Raw genomic sequence first — 23,083 nt, 5'->3', positions numbered from 1 at the left:
GTGATGGGCCAGATGGCCTCTCAAAGTCCCTTCCACTTTAAATTATTCTGTCATTCTATGCACTGGGCTTTTACGCCAGTGACTCTCTCTGGGCAGTCATAGGAACCAAGCATGTAGAAAAGATCTTTTGTTTTGCTTTTAAATTCACCTGCTAATCCATTGATTCTTACACTTTTCATTTGTTAAATCAAAGTAAATCACAAGTATGACATTTTAAAAGTGAGGTGACCATTGAGAGCATCACTCTAAGTACCAGGGGCATTTTATCTGGGTTTTACCACACAAGTGCACTACATGAGATGTTACTGGTAGCTGAACTTCAAAATGCAAAGCATGTATTCTGGTATGGCATTTTATTAAGATGTCAAAATCAATCACTGAAAACAGCCTGTACACATCTAATCTAGTCAGCAAAAATAGCTGTACAACTTTAATGTGATATTTCCCACTTACATATAGCTCATGATGCTCTAAAGTGATTCTAGCCATTGTTTAAATCCCCACGAAAACAGTTACCAGCTTTAATGCGTATTAAAAGTAGCATTATATTTTGCTCTCAAAATTACATAAAAATATATCTTTAAATATGAGCTGGCTCCTAAGCTTAGACTGATTCCTGTCAGGAAGGGAATTCTGCACTTCAATGAACAGGGTCTTCGGCATCAAGAGCTCTTCAAAGTGCTTTGGCAGAGCACATGAATGCTGCCCTTGCTAACTCCATGATGCAACTAAGGCACAGAGGTCAACTACCCTGCCCACAGTCACACAGGCAGTGAGGAGAAGTAAGAGCAGAATTTGGGGGTTTCAGTTGTCCAATGTTGCCACCACATCTCATTGCCACTACTCAAGTGCAATGGCTAAAGCACGTCTGAGCAGCAAAACTTGTATGGCATAAGGAAAACAGAAAGAGGGGGGATGCAGGGCCAGGCAAAGACTGCAATAGTTTCAAGTGAAAACAAACAAATCTGGTAGTCAGTAAGTCAAAATGCACTTCAGGGAATGATCACATAGAAAATTATGCAGAGAGAAAGCTCATTAAACATAAAGACATCTGGTGTTAGCTTTGCAAAAGGTAGTGGTTATCTCAAGCTTGACAGTAGTTCAGGTAATGTTGATTTCAGGAGAGAAGTCACAGCATCATTGTGGTTAGAAAAGACCTTAAATATGATCGAGTTCAACCATTAACATAGAACTGCCAAGTCTCTCACTAAGCCATGTCCCTTGGCACCACATCTACACATCTTTTAAATACCACCAGGGATGGTGACTCCACCACTTCCCTGAGCAGCCTGTTCCAGTGCCTGAAAACCCTTTCAATAAAGAAATTCTTCCCAATATCCAATCTAAATGTTTTCTGTCACAACTTGAGACCATTTCCTCCTATTTCAACACTTGTTATTTGAATAGAAGAGGCCAACACTCACCTCCCTATAACCTCCTTTCGGGTAGCTCTGGAGAACATTAAGGTCTCCCCCTTCAGGCTCCTTTTCTCCAGAGTAAACAAAGCCACTTCCCTCTGTTTCTCCTTGTAAGCCTCATGCTCTATACCCTTCATCAGCTTTATTGCTCTTCTTTGGACGTGATTCAGCACTTCAGTGTCCTTGTGAAACACTCAAAACTGAACTCAGTATTTAAAGTGTGGCCTCACCAGTGCTGAGTACAGGGGCACAATTACTTCCCTGGTCCTGCTGGCCACACTGTTTCTGATACCAGCCAGGATGCTGTTGGCACTCTTGGCCACCTGGGCACACTGCTGGCTCATGTTCATCCAGCTGTCCATCAACATGCCTGGGTCCTTTTCTGCCAGGAAGCTTTCCAGCCACTCTTCCCCAGGTCTGTAGCACTGCATGGGATTGTTGTGACCCAAGTGCAGGACCCACCATTTGGCCCTGTTGAACCTCTTATGGTTGGCTTCATCCCACGAATCCAGCTTGTCCAGGTCACTCTGCACAGCCTGCCTACCCTCAAGCACATCAACACTCCTGCCCAGCCTGGTGTCACATGAAAACTTACTGAGGGGGCACTTGATCCCCTCATCCAGATTATTTGTAAATATCCCAACACTAAGCTCTGGGAAACACCACTTGTGACAGGCCACCAGCTGGACTTAACTCCATTCACCACAACTTTTTGGGCCCAGCCACCCCATTTTTTACTCAGCAAAGCATACACCCATCCAAGCCACGAGCAACCAGTTTCTCCAGGAGGATGCTGTGGGAAACATTGTCAAAGGCTTTACTGAAGTCTAGGTAGACAATACCCACAGCCTTTTCCCCATCCACTACGTGGGTCACCTTGTCATAGAAAGAGGCCTGGTTAGTCAGGCAGGACCCACCCTTCCTGAATCAGTGCTGACTAGGCCTGATCACCTGGTTGTCCTGCACAGGCTACGTGATCACACTCAAGATGACTTCCCACACAAGTGAGGTCAGGCTGACAGGCTGTAGTTCCCCTGATTCTCCTTCCAGCCCTTCTTGTAGATGGGCATCAATTTGTTAATCTCCAGTCAACTGGGACCTCCCCAGTTAGCCAGGACTGCTGCCAGATGAGGAGAAGTGGTTTAGTGAGCACTTCTGCCACTTCCCTCAGTACCCTAAGGTGGATCCCATCCATCCCATAGACTTCTGTATGTCAATATAGTGTAGCAGGTCACTAACCATTTTGCCTTTGATTACGGGAGCTACATCCTGCTCTCCATCCTTGTCTTCCAGTTTAGGAGGCTCTGGGTATCTGGAGAACAACTGATCTTACCACTAAAGACTGAGGCCAAGAAGACATTAAGTATCTCAGGCTTTTATATTAAGGCTTTTTTCTCATCCTTGTTACCATGTTTCCCCACAAGTCATAACTCCTGATAAGCAGACATCTTAAATATTGTTTGTCTACCAGAAAATTGCACTTCTCTGCCAAGTCACACAGAAATGCAAATAAAGGACCAAATATCTCCTCAGTAGGCATGGATGTGTATGAGGCACAAAAAAACCAGATTAATTGCTTTCAAGGTATGGACTAAGTCGTAGAGAAGTACCAAACTCAAAAAAAAGAAGTAGTCTAAAATAAATAAGGTTAAGAAAACTGAAAGCCACCCATGAAAAATCACCAAGAAATACATCAGATAAGATTATGCAGCAGAAAAGAGAATGTGATACACGTAATCGCTGCCTGGATGAGAAGCATGCTGATGACAAATAATCATTTCAGAAAGCCTGTCCTTGAACAGGAGGCTCATGAGATGGCTCATTTACTGACAGAGGCTGCTGATGGGATTCAGAAGTATGCACACTTTGATTCTGTTCACTGATTTGGTGGGAAGGAACTGCATCTTGGCTAGACTGAGGCTGTTGACTTGATTCCTGAGCCAGCTGCATGTGCTGAGCTGGATGCGAAGCTCCAGCTAAGTGGATTTCTTCATTTTGTCCTTGATGAGTGTGGAGATGTTCCAGTGCTTCCTTGGAAAGAGTGATGACATGCATTTGTTCAGGTTGGGCAGTCTGTATTTGGTTGGCAATCATATTGATACTTTGGATTTGTTCTGCCTGTTCTTGCTGAGCTGAAAGCAGTAAGTTCTGCAGCTGCTGTGGTGGCTGAGCAAGGAGCCTGAGGTTAGCAGCCTGCTCTGCTGTCATATTTGGGGCATTTTCTGCAGTTACAATACTAATGCCTTGATTATGACTCGGCACAAAGTTTATATTATGTACTGCATCTGTAACCAGTAGCTGAATTTCCTGCCCTCCAGAGGTGGCAAGCTGATACTGCTGCAGCTGAAGAATGTTCCTGACTTCTGAATTAGTGTTGGTGCTTGGGGCAGAGCTGGCTTCCTGAAACTGCTTTTCCTTGCTATGGATTTTCAAATGAGACTTCAGGTTGTCCAGACGAGCAAACTGCAAACTACATTCTGGGCAGGAGAAAGGCTTTTTGCCTGTGTGTAAGATACAGTGTCTTCTCTTAGCACTGGAATCAGAGAAGGATTTTCCACATATCCCACAAGAATATGGCTTTTCTCCTCTGCAAAAGAACACATTTGATCTCGTTACAATATTTACTTTGGCAGTTGTGCTTTCTGCAACTTATTACAGAATTTTAAAATTACAAAATAATTTTTTCTACATGTATATAAGAATACTGATATTAAAGATACTCTCTATTTGACTTTCTGATCAGTTCTACTTGTCTTCACGAGCTGTATTTTCATTAGTATATACTCAAGATCTACAAAAGTAACATAACTGCCCTTCTGTCTCCAACATCAGGAGTGTAAGTTTTATGCTGCAACACTTGGCAAGAATGCAACAGCTTACTTCACACACGTGTAAGAACTGACCACTTAAAAAGTGTTTATGAACAGTGTGGGCTTTAAAACAAAAAGAAGCTACCTAAATCTTAACTTGCTGCCTGACTCAAAGGTTACGAGAAATTTTACTGTAAACATTTTCTTTTACATAAAGCCCACTACAGTTCTCCAAGGTTTTAAAATCTATGGTGCCCTTATGCAATACATCACACTGACTTAGGCAGAAGATAACTAACACTATTAAAGAGACACCACGGACTATGGGGAAACAGGAGAATGGTCCAACCCTTTGTTACACCACAGCTACTGCTCTGCTGTCAAAGAAAAATTCACAGTGAAGTTTCCACAGAGATAATACAGCAGTAAGGACACATTGCTATTAGACAGAAACAATATAGAAAAGATGAACCATGCCATGTCTGGGCACACCAGTATTTAACAGTGCAGTACTTGACAACTATTACTGAAAATAGATTAAAGCAAAATGTCTATCTTTAACCATTCATCCAAAAGGCAAACAAAGCCCTGACCATTCTTTACCTTATCAAGCACTACATACAGGTATGAGATTAGAAGTTACATTTTTAAAGTAGTTAGTGAAAATCAGACATACTCTACCTGTGAATTCTAATGTGAGTCTGAAGAGAACTTTTAGCTGTAAATGATTTGCCACAAATTTCACAGGTGAAGGGTTTCTCACCTACCAAAAAGAAATTTGACATTGCTTTTTATATAGCAGTTCCCAGCAATACATTAAAAACATTAATATACTTATTAAGAAACATCTTATATTTTACTATACAAAGTATCAAGTGTGCACTGTGAAATCCTCACACTTTTGCCATAGGTCAGGACAGATAACCTGAAACTGAATGAACTTGCTAGTTAAATGAGGGGGTAGCATATTAAATGTACATCTCCATTTTTCCCCTTAGAAGATAAAAGAATCTGATGACCCAAGCCCTCTGAGGGACAAAATATTGATGTGGGTGCTCCACATGGAACAGACAAGCTTAAAAAAGGCTGACCCTTAACTAGTAAGCATTAATGGTAGGCTCAAGTGCAGCACCATGCAGATGAGTAAAACCAAAACCTGGAAAGTGAATTTTTAATCTTAATGAGTTGGCTGGCTTCCCATAAGGCCTACAGTATCTTGGTAATGCCAGTCACATAAGAAAAAAATAAACTACGTTTGGTTTAATAAGTTGTGTGTTTGTTGTTTTGGGGTTTTTTTTCAGTGCAATCCAGATCACTACTGTGATAATTCACATCATACAAGCCCAATAAATGGGGGATGAGGCAGCAGCCAGTTTCCAACATAGCTTTGCATTTAGTATAGAACTGCAATGCTGATCAGCTTCCATACAGCTTCCAAGGGCAGGGACAAAGTAAGAGAGAACACAAAACATTTGTCAAAAGGGACATCTCATCCTCTAATCCCAGCCACCTACAGAAAACAGGAGTAACCTCCTAAGTAGACTGTATTCTTATGATCTTCTGCCAAATCAGAACAGGTGTATCAATGTTAACACCTGTCCCCAAACTCCTGAAGATTTTACTTCTTGCTGTTGATATGGGACAGATCAATTGCTATTTCTACATTTTTAATACTGATACCTTGTCTGTCTCTTTTGGAAACAAAATGCATTGGAAGTCAGTTTTTTGCTAGAACTAATCTTGATCTATTTTTACAACTTACCTTGCTACTATGCTTTTTTTCTCATCTCATCTCCTGCTATATTTCTAGAGCTGTATCAGCTTCAGACACAGTGTGCCAACAAATACTATGTTATCTTCAAAGAAAACGCAGTATTTATAGGTATCTCAAGATAACACTATTCTGGCCACAGCAAAAACTCCCCAAAACACGCGTTCTGACCTCATTCTATCCCAAGATATTTAAAACTTTGTTATTTTCACTAAGAAAGAGAAGGAAATTAACAAGATGATAATGATGAAATTAACAAGATCATAACTTGATCTTGTGCAGACTTAAGAATATATTGGCTTAGGGAAGAAACAATCCCCACTGTTTACAGGTATTTTAAAAGAAAAATATTTTCAAATCATCTTACAAACTTACCATTTGAAGGAAACTATTTCTAGAAGCTTATGCATTGTTATCATGAGATGTTAAACCAACATTTTTATAGCTGTTATCCAAACACCTTCTGACACACTTGCATTAAATCATCCCAAACAGCCCATATCCTGACAACATCTGGTTATAACACCATAATAAAAAGGTAAATGTGAATAATTATTTTTCTGGCCAGCAGCACTTTTTATAAGCAACCTACCCTCACAGACAGGGGTGCCCAACTCATTTAGGACATACAGCTTCCATTACTTACTTAGCTCACTTCAAGTTCCATGCATGCTAGATGTGTCTCTCCTGATCATGTGAGCTCCCAGTCTAGGACTCCACCACAGAAGGTGGCATTTTCCTCAGCAGATTTTGTAAGAATGGGGGAAAAACCCCATCTTCCTGTAATGGGCACTGCTTCTGCACTGCTGTATGTGCTCCTGCACTCTTGATGCCAAATCTCTTCACTAGCAATGCAGGCATCACCACGTACAAGCAGAGCAAAGTTCCTCTCACAGAGAGAAGCTCCGTTCCTTACAGTGTTTTGTCTGTGTTACTTTAAAAAAAATATAAACCAAAAAAACCAAAACCAGAACAAAACGTGATGGACAATATTACCTGTATGTGTCCTTAGATGTTTCTTTAACTGAGCAGCATCCATGAATTTGCGATGACACTGGTTACATTCCGGCAGTGAGTGGCCTTGTCGCAACAATAAAAAAAGTGTCAGTGCATAAGTGATCCCCTTTATCTCTTCAGTGATCTTTGTTAAAGCACTTTCCTGTAAAATAACCACTTGGATATAATATAGAGATAAAACAAAAGGTGATTCACTGCCTCTTCCCTATCTTAACTGTTACACCCCCATTTCTCTATTTGATACTACAATGGCAAAAGAGGGGGACTGACATCTGCTCCCCAGCAAACATTGTTTCTCTTAAAGCTTTGTGAATTCTGAACTTTTCCACCACTTCCTCTGAATGTAGCTTACTCTCCCATCCTGCTCCAGAAGTGAGCAGAAAGTCACTTCTTCAAGCTTGTTTGCCATTGCTAGTCCAAAGCAGGGGGAAACAACAAGGTAATTTGCAAAACAAGCAGGGGACACAATTGTTGGATACAACTGTTTACACAATCCCTGGCTTCTATGTAATAAAGAAAAAAGGGGCAGAATAATCAATTTGTATGTCAAATACAATGTAACTGATTTTTAATCATAACATTCTTTCTCTATTAACTATTTTCTAAACATTTATTACACATTATTTTGTCTTTTTCACCCCACTGGTTGTTTTATCAAGATACCACACATCAAGAAAGCAGAGACTAAACACATCACTAAAGAAGAATTTCCAGCCTTAGTCAATCTTTGTAAGGACAAATCAGCATGAACTGTAAGCTAGCTCTTCTATCTAAACTTTTTATACCTGTGTGGACTCGGTAGTGGCTCTTGAGCTGTCTCCTTTGGCTGAAGTATTTCCCACACTGATCACACGTAAAAGCTTTCTGCCCTATAGAGAAAACCACATTTTAAAACATCAGCCATATCCAATACAAAAGTGAGGAAACAAACAAATAAATAAAACAGCACACATGAGAGAGAGAGAGCAGAAATACCTTTTTTTCAGAAAGCTAAAAACTCTTGGGGGAGAGAAGTTGCATTTGCCTGGAAATATTTACCTGTATGTAAGCTCATATGCTCCAGAAGAGAATGCTTTGTTGTCAGAGCTTTACTGCAGACAGTGCAGGTGTACGGCCGCTCCCCAGTGTGCATCCGCTCATGGACTTGAAGAGAATGCTTCTGGGAAAAGCCTTTGCCACACTCAGCACACTTGAAAGGACGCTCCCCTAGAAGCAAAAGATGACATTTGTTAAGCACAGATGCATTATTTCTTGCTAGACAGACTAAGCCAATAGTGAGATGCACAGCAAGAATGGAACGGGGAACAGAGTCTCAGAGACACACCATAATAATTTGGATCAGGATGCTCTTTTGGGCTGTAGACAACAGCCCACACTTCCAGAACTAGCCTCCATTTTGCAAGAAGTCACTCTGCCCTAACCCAAAAGCAGCAGTCTCCTAAGGCCCACCTGTATGACTCCGCTGATGAATAGCTAAGAAGTGATTATATTTAAATACTTTGCCACAGTCTTTACAGCGAGGTTCCGAACCTGCACGTTTTCTTTTCCCAGAAGTTCTCTTTGCCAGTCCTTTTTCATCCTCATCACCGAGAAGTTTATAATCTTGCAATTTGATTGATCTCCTTATCCTGCGTTTGCTATAGCGGCTCTGGGTGCTCTGTATTCCTTCAGATTTGGGATCGTAATTCTCATCTTTCTCAGCTGAAGGATCGACAGCAGCTTCTGAGCCACAAGCAGGTTCAGTTTCTTCTGCATCTTTCCTCGCTGGAGCTTGTTCACTGGCAGCTGTTTCTTCTTCTGCAGCACCTTTTTTCATAAAGTTTTGCTTATTTTGCATGGAGTTGTTCTCTCTCAGCTGCACATCTTCGGCAGAATTTGCGGCCGATTTTTCTTCTTGGACATTCTTGACTTTCCTCGGTCGCCCTCGTTTTCTCTTTGGTGGATCTTCACTGTTCCTGTCGCTTGGAATTGCAGCTACAGAGGCTCCACTGTTAGCTGGAGTTGCTAAGGCACCCCCTGGGCTATGGCTGGCCTGGTAGTCTGTACAGGCCCCGACCAAGTCATTCACTTTCAGCAGCTGAGCAGTGGCCAGAATTTGTTCTGTGCTTTTTTCACTGGTGCGGAGGCAACCGGTGTAGATAAATTCCAGCAGTGCTCCAAAGGTGTCTGCAACCATTCCCTCCAACATGTAAATTGACTGCCCTATTTCACCCTCGTCTATGAACATCATTGAGAAGTATTCACTGCTGGCAGCAAGCAAAGCTTTATGGGCTCTGAATTGCACATTCTCCACTATTAGGGTAATGTCACAGAGAAAATCCTTTTTCCTTTGTTCTTCAAAATTCGCCAGAATGGTATCTTTGTGAGCTTTGGAGTGGATGACAACCAGTTTCTCAGAAGCTTCAGGAGCTGTTTCTGCCATTTTTATCACGGATATGAAAGGAGGTGCCTGCAAGAACAGAGTAGTTTTAATTAAGATACAGAAGTCTGCATTATAACACACCAAACATGATTTGGTTCACCAGTCAATGGAGTTCGACAATTTCTGAAGCAATTATGGACTTTGAACTTTCCTTAAAAGATCAACACTAATGCTGACAACAAACTTTCTTCAAAAAGCATCTTTAAATCCTAGGAAATGATTGCAGATTGATTATTCTTAGATCAGAATTACTGCCTGTTATATAATTTATCTCTGATGCACTGCAATCTGTAGAGAACCTAAAAAAAAATGGCTACCCCCCCTTCTGATACATCCTTTCACAACTAAAACAACTGAACAAAAAGAACTCTTTATTCACAGATCCTAAGGGAAAAAAAACAATTAAAAAAATAAGTCAACTGCAGCTTTATCCCTGCAGATGCCACATTTCAGGAACAGGCTATAAAACCCTGTAATGAATGGTAAAATTTCACTGGCATCAGTGCAGCTGGACTCTATATCTTCTTTTATCTTTATTTCTATTATTCTGAAAATTTATCTTTCAGAACATTTACCTGCTAAGCTTCAGCCTATGCAGATGGGCACTGAAAGAAGAAAAATTACTGCATTTTCTAAGAGTTCTGTCTAAAATAAGGTTAACTGTTAACCATCAGTCTGGCTTGATAGGCTTCTTCAATTGTTAATATGCAAACATTAAAAACAAACAAACAAAACAAAATCCACCAATTTCAGAAGAACCCACCAAATAATATTAAGGAAGAGATGTGTGAAAAATGTCCATTTCAAGGGAATCAGCTGAACCAAACATTAATTAGATTAACTACCTGTCACCTTAAAATATGAAGCTTCCATTTTTAGTACAGAGCACACTGGGCTGCAAAAAATAAAGCTGTAAGGAACAAGATAGACTACAAAAAGATGATACCCAAACGCATCTGAGGTAGCCAAAAAGCAATTATTCAGCCCCATTCAGCTTCAAAACAGTTCATGCCAGAAGCAAAGTGTGTGTCTGGGAACCTTAATTTCTGAACGATGTGATCCTGGTGTTGGGGCACCCTAAGGCAGGACTGTTAGGTCTGCGCCAACCCTGCCTTACAGGGATTACAGGAACTCCTCAAGAGCTGCCTGCTGGCTCTCCCTAACACCCACGTGTGCCTCAGCGAGGGTAAATAGGTGTTTTGTGGGTTTTGATCACATGAAGGGCTTTGGTAGTCGATCACGAGATGGCATCGTTGCTTTTCCAACTGCAAAACCCAAGCCAGTATGCTTACTTGAAACAGTAACTCTAAAATAAGGTTGAGGGGAAGGCACCCGCACAGCCCGCAGAGTGTCAGGCACGCTCCAGCCCCTCGGCTGATGAAGAGTGGAAAGGTTCAGCAGCAACACCTGAGCAACCTGGCCTGGTGGGAGGTGTCCCTGCCCATGCAGGGGGGTTGGAACCCCATGATCTCTGAGGTCCCTTCCACCCCAAACCATTCCATGATTACCACACGCGCGTTTTGGGGGCAAACCGCGAGGAGCGGAACACGGCCCCGGGAGCAGCGGCTGCAGGCCGGGGAGAGGCCGGGGTGGGTTGGAGGCTGCAGGGGAGAAGCCACGACAGCCGCGCCGGGAAGGTGTGCGGGGAGCCTGAGCACCGCGGCCCCGCCCGCAACACCCCCCTGAGGCCCCAACTCCGTGTCCCGCTCTCGCCGCCCCCGGGAAAGGCCGCTCAGCCCCTCAGCGGGGCGAGACGGCGCCGGGGAGGGAGCGGCGCTTGCGGTGCGGGGCTGGGGGGCTGCCCGTGCTGGGCCGCCATGCTGTGTTCCCTCAGCCCGGCTGCCGCCCTGCCCTGCCCCGTCCCGTCCCGGCTGCTGACCGGCGGATCCCGGCACTCACCCCTCCGCCGCCGGCACCCTCTGCGCAGCCGCCGCCGCCGCACTTCCGGGCCGGGAGGCAGCGCCGCGTCTTGCGTCATGACGTAAGCACAGCCCACCAGCGGTACCGCCTCCAGCGCGGCCGGAGGCGGGTGATGACGTAATAAGTGTGAGGTCAGACGTCATTTCTGAGAAAAGGTTTTAATGTTGAGGTTTTCCGGCTAAGGAGAAACCTCCCTAGAAAGGGTGACGTTGCTCGCCGGCCGCGCTGCGGATGGTGGTGACACTCCGGGGATGGAGGGAGAGAAAGGGGGGAGAAAAGCGGTACCGAAAAGGGGTCCCGAAAAGCACTACAGGAAGGTGGCGCTGGCGTCCTTCAGGGAGAGGAAAGTCTTCATGCGGTCATCAAAGCCCGGGGGCTTCTGCTGCCCGTCCCTGTAGGGCGCTGCCATAGCTGCCGCCAGGTAGGGGATGAGCTGGCAGTGCTCTGTGAACCGCGCCAGCTCCCTCTGGTACTTCTGCCGCACGGACTCCGAGCTCCTGGGGTTGTGCCCTGCCAGAGGTTAAGCAGTAGGTCAGTGTCCTTCGTTAGTGGTCTGGAATCATCTGACAGACATTTTTAAAAGGATCGAGGCCACGTGCGTTTTTATCCTCGGTACCGATTAAACTGCTCCAGGCAGTGCCTGCTGAGCCCAAACCAACACGAAGTCTGGCATTTTGCAAGTTCCTGACTCCAGAACGGTGATGAAACTCGGGAAGATCGAGGCCTTTGTAAACTAATGCCAAAGGTGTGCTCAGCTGCCCTCAGCTTCCCATTCTCCAGGCCATCAGGGGCTGGTGATACTCCTGGCAATGACAAATGGGAACACCTTGACATGCCCCTGTACTCAAGTGCTGGTGAGGCCACACCTCGAGTCCTGTGTCCAGTTCTGGGCACCTCAGTTCAGGAAGGAGATTGAGGTCCTGGAGCAGGTCCAAAGGAGGGTAACCAGATCCTATGAGGAGAGGCTGAGGGAGCTGGGGCTGTTCAGCCTGGAAAAGAGGAGGCTCAGAGGAGACCTCATCACTCTCTACAACTCCCTGAAAGGAGGTTGGAGCCGGGGGGGGGGCGGGGGGGTTGGTCTCTTTTCCCAGGCAACTCTCAGCAAGACAAGAGGGCATGGTCTCAAGTTGTGCCGGGGGAGGTTTAGGTTGGACATTAGAAAGAATTTCTTTACGGAGAGAGTGATCAGACATTGGAATGGGCTGCCCAGGGAAGGTGGATTCTCCATCCCTAGGGATATTTAAAAAGAGACTGGATGTGGCACTCAGTGCCATGGTCTGGTAACTGCAGCAGTAGTGGATCAAGGGTTGGACTTGATGATCTCTGAGGTCCCTTCCAACCCAGCCAATTCTATGATTCTATGTACCCTGGGATGGCATTGTGCAGGAACAGCCCATCTGTGGCATGGCGGGTACTGGGCTCCTGTGTCCTCACCACAACTGTTCTCTGACCTAAATGCCTTAGGTTTGCCCCTAAAAAAACCTAAGCTGGCTGATGTTTCAGAACAGAAAGGGAATGTGAAGGCCAAGAGCTTTAGGAAGAAGGTAGTATTGTGGGGTTTTCCTTTCTTACCTCTCTGCCCTAAACTGTATTTTGGCATACATTGTTACCCAGTGCCAATCCTCAGAATATTCTTTATTATTTTAATTGCTGCACTGAGGCAAAAGGGAAGGAATGATTTAAGACCACCAACTCAACCATTTTTTTTTTTTTTTTTTTAATCTCTAGATGATACTTTGTATCTCATTCCAAACCTTGGGCAGCCTAAAGGACTGTGCTATGAGATGATCCAGCCTATTAGCTTTAAATTGTAGACAACTGCATTTAAGAGCTTCTGAATGAGTTTTTAAGGATAGCTATATGTAAAGCTCTCACAGGAGTCAAGTTTGAAGACCAATAAATCATTCTGGTGATGTCGGGTTTCCTACTCCTTTTTTTCAGGAGTAAATCCCTCTTCATTTATGATTGATTGACTGCCCTATCAGATACTGAAATCAATCCAATATTGTTTTTGGAAAACCTGCAGGAGCAACTAAACCACTGCTTCTTCTCCCCTATTTGCATGTGACATTACAGAGTGAGATAATTTGAAGATGAGAGAAAGTCTTATTTCAGATAGAAACAGGATGTTAAAAATTTTCCAGGGGGCCACAACTTGAAACACTTTGATCAAGTTTTTGATCTTAGACAGTGTGACCACTCTGAAGAGACACAGAGATATAAATAATGCCATATTTGCAAAGGAGATGTTTCAGTATCTTCAAGCTGAAAGCAGTTCCACCCAGTATTAGAAGAAGATAACTTATTTTTCTGGATTCCTGTGGTCAAACTGTTTGTCAGTGTATGAGGAGAAGAGAGTTGTGTGCTTGCATTCATCAGCTTTGCAGTTCATCATCCAGTGTCAATGATTTAATGGTGCAATATATAAGTAAAGCATTCCTAGCATGGACATTGTTATGCTAGCAAAGCTGTGCTAACAATAGAATGAAAACAACCTTTGTGGGTGAAGCAAACTACAGTATAAAAGCACTTTTGCTGGCTTAAGAACTGTACAATAAATAGGGGCTTATCCTGTGCCTGCATGTTTCTTCTATAACACAGCTATGCTAGCAAAAATACATGGCAGTCCAAAAAAGTTCTGGAGGGCTCTGGGAAGTGCACAAGGAGACACAGGATGTGAAGAATTTTAGAAAAATAGTAAAGATTGCCATTATCTAAAAGAATGAGTAAAAATTTAAAATAATAAAAAGCAAGATAGTGTTCATCCACTGAACAGGCTGGCTTATAAAAGAGCAAAACTGGTGGGTTGAAGAAGTGGTAGTTGTGCTCCAGAAATCTCCAGCAGCACTGGAAACCAGACTAAAGCTATATCAGAGCTGCAAAGTAGGCTTTAAATCCTGAAAGCTGGTGCCATTTGGGCTGATAGCAAACTATTAAAGAGTATTAGCTGGAAGTGATATCTTGGGCTGAAAAAAACCCCAAAGAAACAAAAATTCTTTAAAGTAGCAGATATTACACAGGAGACATAGCTTGAACAACTTTCTGCAGTGAAGGAGTAGTGCTCTGCTAGCTCCATGAGATGTTTTATTTCATCATTATTCTATGGGCTGAGTAAAACCACCTAATTTTAATTTTTGGACTGTTTTGGACAATTCAACTGTCAAAAAAAAATTAAAATAATCAACATACCAGTACTCTGAATCACATTAATACTGAGATCTTCCCAGTTAATTTTACAAATAAGCTGACTGATAATGTTTTATTTCTCTGTGCTAAAAATGTAAAAATCTAATTAAATCTGCATGTAAATCTATTCTTTTGTGCTTTGTGACTTAGTGCATCAGTACTGAGCCCATGGAAAAGAAGGGCTTTTCTTGAAAAGGACAGGTGTTCTGTGTGCACTTCAGCTGTTTTTCAGTACAATTAGACTGCTTCTTTACATGTTGAGCTGGTATGCTGTGGCAGATGTGTATGATCAGAAAGTTTACTTCTGATTATTTAATCACCTGGTACAGTTGACAAAAGGGGAGCTTTCAGGGACTTCAGCTGCTCTTCAGACTGCATTTCAGCAGGCTTTTTTTACAAGTAATTTTAGTCAATTTTTAAGACAATTCAGGTTTTCTATGACTAGTTTAAAATGTAGTACCACTTAGATGATAACATTTGCTTTCTGTTTGAAACACCCAACCATACATATTGGAAATGTTTTAAGGGCATTAGTTTGTTCGTGTTAAAATGTCATTTAAGTCTCATGATTTGTGAGAGATCACTTACTGACCACCTGTCATATTAATCTTATTTTCTTCCCTGCTCCTTACATACTGCCAAGAAACTTGCCAAGAAATTCAGCAATGTGTACTTAAATCAATATATAATAGTATTTTCCCAAGTTGTGCATAAGAAAACTACACCAATGGGTTATCAAAGTTGTATCAGATGATTTACTGTATTCATATAATTTGTTATTTTTATAGCATATTACTTTATACTCTACCTTTTAAATGCAAGGCAATGAACAGCAAAGCAGTTTTTCTCACACTTAGGAACGGAAACTTCGGCTTTAACCAGCCTACTTCTTTCAGGGCTTTTATTAGAGGTGTTGCTGCTCCCTAAAGAAAAAAAAAATAATTTTAGAAGACCACGACAGAAATCTAGAATAAAAATATATTTAAAGCCTTATCCTGTTAACAGGCTAATCTAACAATTTAGGATGATGTCTAAGCTGGTGGATTGTAGAAGATAATAAATAGTATTAAATAGGAAGAGAAGTGAACATGAATAATTTTTTAACTCATATTTATGTCTCAAAATGTAACTGACTATCATTAAATTATTCCAGATAGGCTTGCATCATTCTTAGTGTTAAAAGCAAAATGTAATCTCTCAAGGTGTGGTAAGCAAAAGTGTCAGTAATCCAGCATATAATATTGTAGGTTATTATTCCTTTCCGATGCTCTTGCATTTTTTCTATTAAAGCTACAGGTATCTATTATTTTAAAGCCTCTTAAAAATTCCTCTCAGTTGTAAGTACATGATTTCAATTCAATATAATCCCATTAGTAAACATAAGGCTTGCAATAAAAATTAAATACTTAGAGTGTTATATACCATACATTGCAAAATCATGTTTTGAGATAGAAAAGCAAAAACTAGCCTGCTCAAGATATCCAGGCAAGGGAAGTGCAGTGAGTGGTATTGGGTCCTTTATTGGCGGGAGTTTTTTTGGAAGCTTCAGATTCCAATACTTCTCTGGTAACCTAACCAGAAAAAAAGTAAGCACTTTCAAGGTGTATGAACCCTAAGACCAGTAAAGATTAAAATGCAGTTAGTATATTCACCTCATAAACTTCAGAAGTTTTTCTTCACTTTCAAAAATATATACTTTGTCTTGATACTTCGCTGCATGCTCGATGTTGCCAGGCACCAAAGCTTCATACCTGAACAGATGGAGCAAAAAAGACTATTAATCAACAAGAAGTGTAAAACATCATTTGTGTGGTGGAAATTCATGAGCTACTGGGAACCTGCTGGTAATTTAGCAAGTATAGGAACTACAAAAAAGTAGCAATTGGATCATCCAGGTTTCCACCACATGACTGACAGTTAAAAGGCTCAAAATATGAGAGGCTCTGTCTCAAAATCTGCTTGTTAATTGGCTTTTATAGGGCTTCTTTAGAGCTCCTCTAGTTAAAACGTCAGTCATAGTTGTTCAGGAGATGAAGCAGGGACTGCAGCTCTACCTTGATGAGAAATTCATACACACTTCAGTGAGACTTTTTGGTGGAGCTTTATGGACCTCTTAAGAAAATTGTAGTAGCTAGTTTTGCATCTACTAAGTTTTTGTGAGATATTTTGAATTTTTTGAAGGCTTATGACAGAGAAAAGTCAAACTATATTGGAACAGTCTTAATCACAAAAGACAGTAAGCCAACAAGGATGATTTTAATTGTTTTTATTTTTTTTTTTGTCCAAACCCTGGCCACTATTAAGAAGTACTTTGAAAGTATTTTCTCATTAATGTGTTAATATAGGACACGTAGCCTGTAATTCATATTATGAAAACTGCAGATGTACCTCTGTTTTCCATCTAGGTAAGTGACTGGACAGTATCCCTGCATTTCAGCATTTGTAGGGAGCAAACCCTTCACTTCTGCTGCAGCCAGTTTCTTTGGTAGCATTTTGGGGGATGGGAAAGTGTGAGGTGCCAGTGGTGGCACATAAACCTCTGGTCTGCTCAAGAATTTCTGCAGAAAAAGAGATTAAATGTTCTTGTAATGACAGAAGCACTGTAAGATTGTTAGTCAAACTCTAGAGGACTGGCACATGTAACTTAAGATACTTGTTCCTTCTGCAGCACCTCTCTTTGTGTGCTGGCACTGCTGCTGCTCTCAGGTAGGAGATTTATTTTCCAACACACTCTCAGCTGAAGTCATTGCTATATATGCACACCACCCATCACTATACATTGCTATCATTACCACATTCTGTCTCTCCATCACAGGTGGAGAAAGGAGGAAGTGGTTGTTTCCTCTATGACAATTTGTAAGAGGAGCTCTGCTTTGAATGGTCTCTGCTGCATTTTATCTTCCTGAATGTTTGATAGCAGCAGTATCCAGAACAAAAGCTTGAATACTACCAACACTTGGTCTAGTTCAGATTATATATTTCAGATTTATTGTTTCTCTCTAAGCAACCACATTCCCTCTCCCTGTAATCCCTGCCCAACCTGCTTTTTGACACCTGCCTCAAGTTCTTCCTGTGAAGCCATTTTGTAATAGTGGCCTCGAAATTCTGCAGCAAACTGCAAGGATGATGTTTCGGAGCAGTCGACCAGTTCACCCTTTTCTGCAAGGCTGACAGGACAGTACTGCCCAAACTCCCCTAGTCGATGCTGCAGCTCTTCAGGAGTGATACATAAATCAGCAATGCCAGCTGCTTTTCCTGTTAATAAAAGCAGTTAATGATAATGTTTTATTAACAAAAGACATAGAAACATCAAACATTTCTACTTGGAAACGTTACGGCTTAGATTATAATTAATCATGTAGAGATTATTTAAAATAATGAAAAACCAGCAATTTTTATTGATTGATATTCAAATGAAGTAATGACCAATTTTGCCAATTAATTTTAATAATACTTTCCTAGCACTCAAGAAATACAATGTGGGATATTCTGCCTTCTTAGCTTATTAGCATGTTTTTCCTGGGACAGTTTTATTTATGATTATTGTTTTACTCCTTTGTGTTGCTAGGGAACATTTCAGCTATTCCTTTATTTCTTTACACTGGTGAAAAAGAGTATGAGGTGTCACGAAAGACTCCCCTTTATTCATCCATGTCTTGCAAATGCTACAGTCAACCTGGATGAAATAGTTAAAATCTTGAATAAAATGTCATATGAATCCTGAACTATTTAAAAATTGTGCTTTTCAAGCTTGATGTGAAAAAGTTAAATGTATTTAAATATTTATATATTTTATTGCTTACGACTGCAATTTTTAAGAAGGGTGCAGCCACAGAGCTATAAAAGAACCAAAGAATGGCTATAAGATAAAGAAATATGTTTTTCCTTAGGAGGAATTCTAGTTAAAATGTACTTAATGTTTTAATGTACTTTAATGTATTTAAAAAACATATTTAATTCTGATAAGTGCTGACACACAAAAATTCAAGTGGGAACTACGTTATTTTAGACTAAAGTGGTTTTCCTTCCACAGCATAGAAATTAAACCAAATGGCATATTTAACCTTAATTCTGAGCTTATAATTAACATTGTCGCCCTCCTTCCTTCTTCCTCCACTGACAAAGGAGTCACAGTTCCCCTTTTATACTTTGGGATACCCTTAGTGATTTATCACCCAGTGTTGAAGAATCTGCCATTGGCCACGAGACCTGTGACTCCTTTCTGCTGTATTCTATTACACTCTTTGATGGAGGATGCCCTCAGACTGTCCTATAGTTGGTTCTGTCTTTGCACTCTTCAAGAAATCTCATGCAGATCTCTGCAGATGTGACTGAAGACTTTGAGGGTATGTATTTTCCCCAGAATTAGTCATATCCAAAGCAGGTTGCAGTTGAAATATGTACTCATTACATTGCAGCTTCCTAAAGAAAGTACTGTTATTCTGAGAAACTTTTCTTTTACCTTGTCTTATTCTTTCCAGGTATATCTGGATTTCTTTAACAACCACTTGAACTTCCTGCAGTACTTTGTTCCAGATCCACCACTTGCTTTGCAAGGCATCAATCACACACCAGTTCTGATGCTCCCTCTTATAGTAAGTCCTAATTGCATCAATGTGCTGTTTATAGCAGGAATTTTTAATAGTTAGAATCTGTGAGCTGTCATGTTGAGGGTAGGGAGGTCTGAAGACAATGGAAAACAACACTGATTTAATGAGTCTGAAGAGTAGATAATTTCATTGAATTCCAGGTGTAAATTCAAGTAAGTACATTTTACAAAGTTCTGCTTATTTGAAACTGTAGAATATATTTGAGAAATACACTTTTCTTAAGTACATTACCATTGACATATGAAAAGCAGCATACTTCTGATCAGTTGATGTTCAGAAACAAAGAACAAAACTTTTGCTATTTGTGTCCCAAATACAATTCAATAATTTTTAAAGGATTTTGAATGTATCAGCATATATTCATTGACACACACTACCAATACACCATTAAATGGTAGGCTAAACAAAATGTTAGGAGACTTCTGAAATGGAAGTCAATTGTTTATTGAAAAACAGGCTTAACTTTGAATTATGATGTTGTTTGAAATAAGCTATAAATACTTGGATATATTTTGAAAACTGTCATATTTACATATGCATAAATTAAACTAATCTAGCTGACCTCTAAAAATATAATGCAATACCAGAAGAGATATTTTGACTTGAAAATAAAAGCATTTCCTCTTCTGGTTCTTGATTTAAATGATGCCAAAAAAAGGATAAACTTCTGTTTTAATTTTTGTCTGTAAACTGTACTTTTCAGAAATACCTGATACTGTCCATTTGATCTGTATTTAAGTCTAATAAATGTAATTAGTTTGGTATTTAAAATTAAAACTTTAAAGTAAATACTTTCAAAACGACAGCATTAATTTAATTTCTTTGCAATGAAAATTGTCTTTAGGCTTACAGTAAACAATTAAGCATTGTACTGGTTACTTGATAAAAAGGAAGAGACAAAATGAAAGAGACATTCAGTAATGCCCTAAGATATCTGGGACTTCTCAGAAACACTTTCTTTAATGAGAACCAGGTCCTTACACAATTTGATTTTATGGTGAACGTTCTGTTCTTCTTAATTCTCTGTCTGTTTATAAACTACTTACTGCTCTTCTTCAAAACCAACCAACAGCTCTTTTAACTATTTATCTCCTATCTATCTCCTAGAAGAACAAAGGGAGCAAGCTGAATTGAAAGGTTTAGATGAGTAAATCATTAAGAATATACTCTGTTTCCATCTTCTTAAAAGAACTCCAATTAAGGCTTTAAAGACAGCCTAGATGGAGTATCAAATTCTCTTATGATTACAATAATTCAGTTGATGGATAATAAACTTCAGCAGGAGAGTGAACTAATATAACTTCTGATATATGGTTTCTTTAAAACTAAACTAAGCAGTGGGTGTACAGCACTGCACATGTGTGACCTCTGTCATGCAGTTGGGGGATCTATCCAGAGTGTTCCACAAACCCCTCCAGCCTCTTAAGTCTCTGTGACTAATCTATGGAAATCAAAGTATCAGAATGTAGAGAGAGTAGTGCCCATGTCTTTTCATATATGGAGTTTGGAGGCAGCTGGGTTATGCACTGGCTTAGGTACAGTCTCTTCAAGTACAGCACTCAGGCACATGAACACATAAATGACAATATAATGGGGATAAATATACTGCTAGCAGGGAGCATCCCTACCTGTTTGTGCTTTCCTTATCCAACAGTGCTCTTCGGATCACTTCCTTTGCATCCATATCTAATTCAAAGATTTTTGCTGGAATTATCCTGGCTAATTCCAAGAGGGTTACTTGTTTTCTTGTTACAGGATATCCATCAATTACAACTCTGCATACAAAATGAAACAAAAAGATGGTTTTCCTTAGTAGTTAGTTTCTAATTAGGCATTAAGATTATGCATATTCCTAGTTCCTTCTCAGTAGAGACAAAAGTCTAGACCTATGCCATGAGGTTATCACTACCCTGACTTTGTAGGCATAGTCTTCACTCCTATGAATTTACAAAGGGGAAGAGGTATAGGAATATAAATGGATGGGTCTGACTTATAAAAATGGTGGACTTCAAAATTCTGACACATCAATCATTCAGAAACTGAATTTAAATTCCATACTGAACCAGTCTGCATGAAAAAAGAGAATCAGATGTGTCCAAGTTGGTACTGGGATTGGTGTAAGATAGATAAAATGGTAATTATCAAAGGATAATAGAAAATACTGACTTACTGACTGAGAACAGTAACCTTCAAAAAGCATATTACTTGTATTTACTGGGATATGCTGGAAAACTGCAGAAAATTATGCTTCAGTCTGGTTTCCCAGAGTAATGTGAAGAACTTAATTTTGTATGGATTATTTTCTTAATGCAGAAAACAACTGATGTGTTTTAGTGAGATTGATTTACAGTGGTAACACAGGAATCACCACCTATGAGGGGACTGGCACATCTTGAGAAACACCCCAAAATCCAAACAAAACTCTTACCCAGTGGTATTGCACACGTGATTCATCAGAGCCACATTGAGAGCCTGGATGGACAGTTCATCAGGAACAGTCAGTCCTTTCTGAAGATATTCCTTTAACTTAAGTGCCAGCTCAGTCTCTGGCTGATTGTTTAACACCATCCGAATGGCATCTCCCATGCTCAGGCGCAGTAACCCATATGCACTGGCAAACTTCTTGGCAACTGCAAAACATTTTGATTTCAACACACAACTTTTAGGTAAGCAACATCACAACCTAGCAGTCTGTTAAAGCATGTCCTTAGACTTAGATGCTAGCTGCTCAGCTCATTCCCTGGGTCATTTCCAATGCATAATCTTGGTCAGTGGGTACTTAGTACTGCTTAGGCCCCTAAAAAGCCCAGTCCTTTGTATATTTGCAGAGTATGCTCAATGGTCTAACAGCATTCAGTCCAGCACAAATCTCAGTAGCAATAACCAATATTATTACAAAGTATCCTAGAAAATACTCTCCCACAGCTGCTTTCATAGAACAGCCTAGCAGTTAGATCGTTTACACAGGAAATGGGGAAATATATTTTAAATTTTGCCTTAATGTGAGATAATCTGAACCCATTTCTTTTTTTCTAACTAGCTCTTCTTATCATTAAGCTAAAATGTAAGCTGAATTTTCTCCTTCTCCAGTTAAAAGCAGGGACCTGTGGCTTGAAAGAGTCATTGAGGAAAAAGGAGAGGGGAGAGACTGGGCAAAATGGAGTTTTGTGTTTTGGTCCTTGATTTTACCAGCATTGCTTCATTTTACATTAGATCATCTCAGCTGAAAGAAATAAGAAGCAACTAGAAAATCATCAGAAATTACACAAGAAGTATAAATAGTGGAAGGCTGGATTTCCTAAGTGCCAACCCAGGATAGTAGCTATGTAAGAAGTTATGATAAAATTCATATAGACAATGAATAGGTATCTGACTGTAAAATGAGACACTAGAGAATGTAACTAAAGGATTCTATGCCCAGCAAGAAAAGCAGAAAGACCAGCAATAGTAATGGGTGATAATTTTTAATAGCAGTAATGAAAGACACAGCTTCAGTCATTAGCTACAGCTTTGTTTTATAGATGACAGTGGCTCCTACCTGTACTCTTGCCTGATTTTGGAGGTCCCACAATTGCAATTTTAAGTGGCACAGCTGGTTTAGGTTTGGGCTGGCAAATATATTTGATGGGATTTTTCATAAATGTTTCTCTATTTTCTTTGCTTGAAAAGAAATAAATATATTGTCGATGGATTACAGGGAAGACCATATTTTCATGGCTTTGCTGTGGCTTGATTACATCTCCTTCACTCAGCTGTAGCAAACATAAAATAGAAAGCAGCTTATTAGGCTTGATGAAGTCTCTGTTCACTCCATCATACAGAATTTGCTTTATAGGTAGGTAAAGATGTACCAACTGTATGGAACAAACCACTGGAGCATTCTTAAGTGCATACATATGGACATAATATATTGTCCCAGCCTGTGGAAC

General features: G+C 40.5%; 2 protein-coding genes across 3 annotated transcripts in view; both read right to left on the bottom strand.

The window, feature by feature from the left end:
- On the bottom strand, positions 1-11,386 carry ZBTB24 (zinc finger and BTB domain containing 24). 2 transcript variants are annotated; one of them, XM_030448602.1, is made up of 7 exons: positions 11,338-11,386; positions 8,466-9,465; positions 8,055-8,222; positions 7,802-7,885; positions 6,996-7,079; positions 4,910-4,991; positions 1-4,005 (listed from the first exon to the last, which is right to left on the bottom strand). In XM_030448602.1, exons 2-7 carry the CDS (start codon positions 9,436-9,438, stop codon positions 3,198-3,200), a joined length of 2,199 nt encoding a protein of 732 aa, XP_030304462.1. In that variant the 5' UTR covers positions 9,439-9,465; positions 11,338-11,386; the 3' UTR covers positions 1-3,197. The 2 variants fall into 2 exon arrangements, with proteins under 2 accessions (XP_030304462.1, XP_030304463.1); XM_030448603.1 differs by having other exon boundaries at positions 8,547-9,465.
- Positions 11,387-11,634: 248 nt separating this feature from the next.
- AK9 (adenylate kinase 9) overlaps positions 11,635-23,083 on the bottom strand; it is a 56,753-nt gene continuing 45,304 nt past the window's right edge. The window contains exons 29-38 of the mRNA XM_030447961.1: positions 22,693-22,906; positions 21,583-21,784; positions 20,783-20,929; positions 19,007-19,227; positions 17,603-17,799; positions 16,933-17,102; positions 16,197-16,295; positions 16,013-16,115; positions 15,353-15,467; positions 11,635-11,868 (exon numbers count right to left, since the gene is read on the bottom strand). Coding sequence (XP_030303821.1) covers positions 11,666-11,868; positions 15,353-15,467; positions 16,013-16,115; positions 16,197-16,295; positions 16,933-17,102; positions 17,603-17,799; positions 19,007-19,227; positions 20,783-20,929; positions 21,583-21,784; positions 22,693-22,906 — 1,671 coding nt within the window. The 3' untranslated portion in view covers positions 11,635-11,665. The remainder of the gene's footprint in view (positions 11,869-15,352; positions 15,468-16,012; positions 16,116-16,196; positions 16,296-16,932; positions 17,103-17,602; positions 17,800-19,006; positions 19,228-20,782; positions 20,930-21,582; positions 21,785-22,692; positions 22,907-23,083) is intronic.

Source organism: Calypte anna, chromosome 3 (genome assembly GCF_003957555.1).
Source record: "Calypte anna isolate BGI_N300 chromosome 3, bCalAnn1_v1.p, whole genome shotgun sequence".
Classification (NCBI taxonomy): Eukaryota; Metazoa; Chordata; class Aves; order Apodiformes; family Trochilidae; genus Calypte; species Calypte anna.
Note: the sequence above shows the minus strand (reverse complement) of the source record. Positions and strands in the feature narration are given on the sequence as shown.

What these genes read in the sequence shown, in the direction of transcription:
- ZBTB24 (XM_030448602.1), bottom strand. Translation starts at nt 9,438, where the DNA reads ATGGCAGAAACAGCTCCTGAAGCTTCTGAGAAACTGGTTGTCATCCAC. An exon ending in CCACTACCGAGTCCACACAG is followed by an intron (nt 7,080 to 7,801) that starts GTATAAAAAGTT and finishes TGTTGCGACAAG; the next exon opens with GCCACTCACTGCCGGAATGT. An exon ending in ACATCTAAGGACACATACAG is followed by an intron (nt 4,992 to 6,995) that starts GTAATATTGTCC and finishes TCTTTTTGGTAG; the next exon opens with GTGAGAAACCCTTCACCTGT.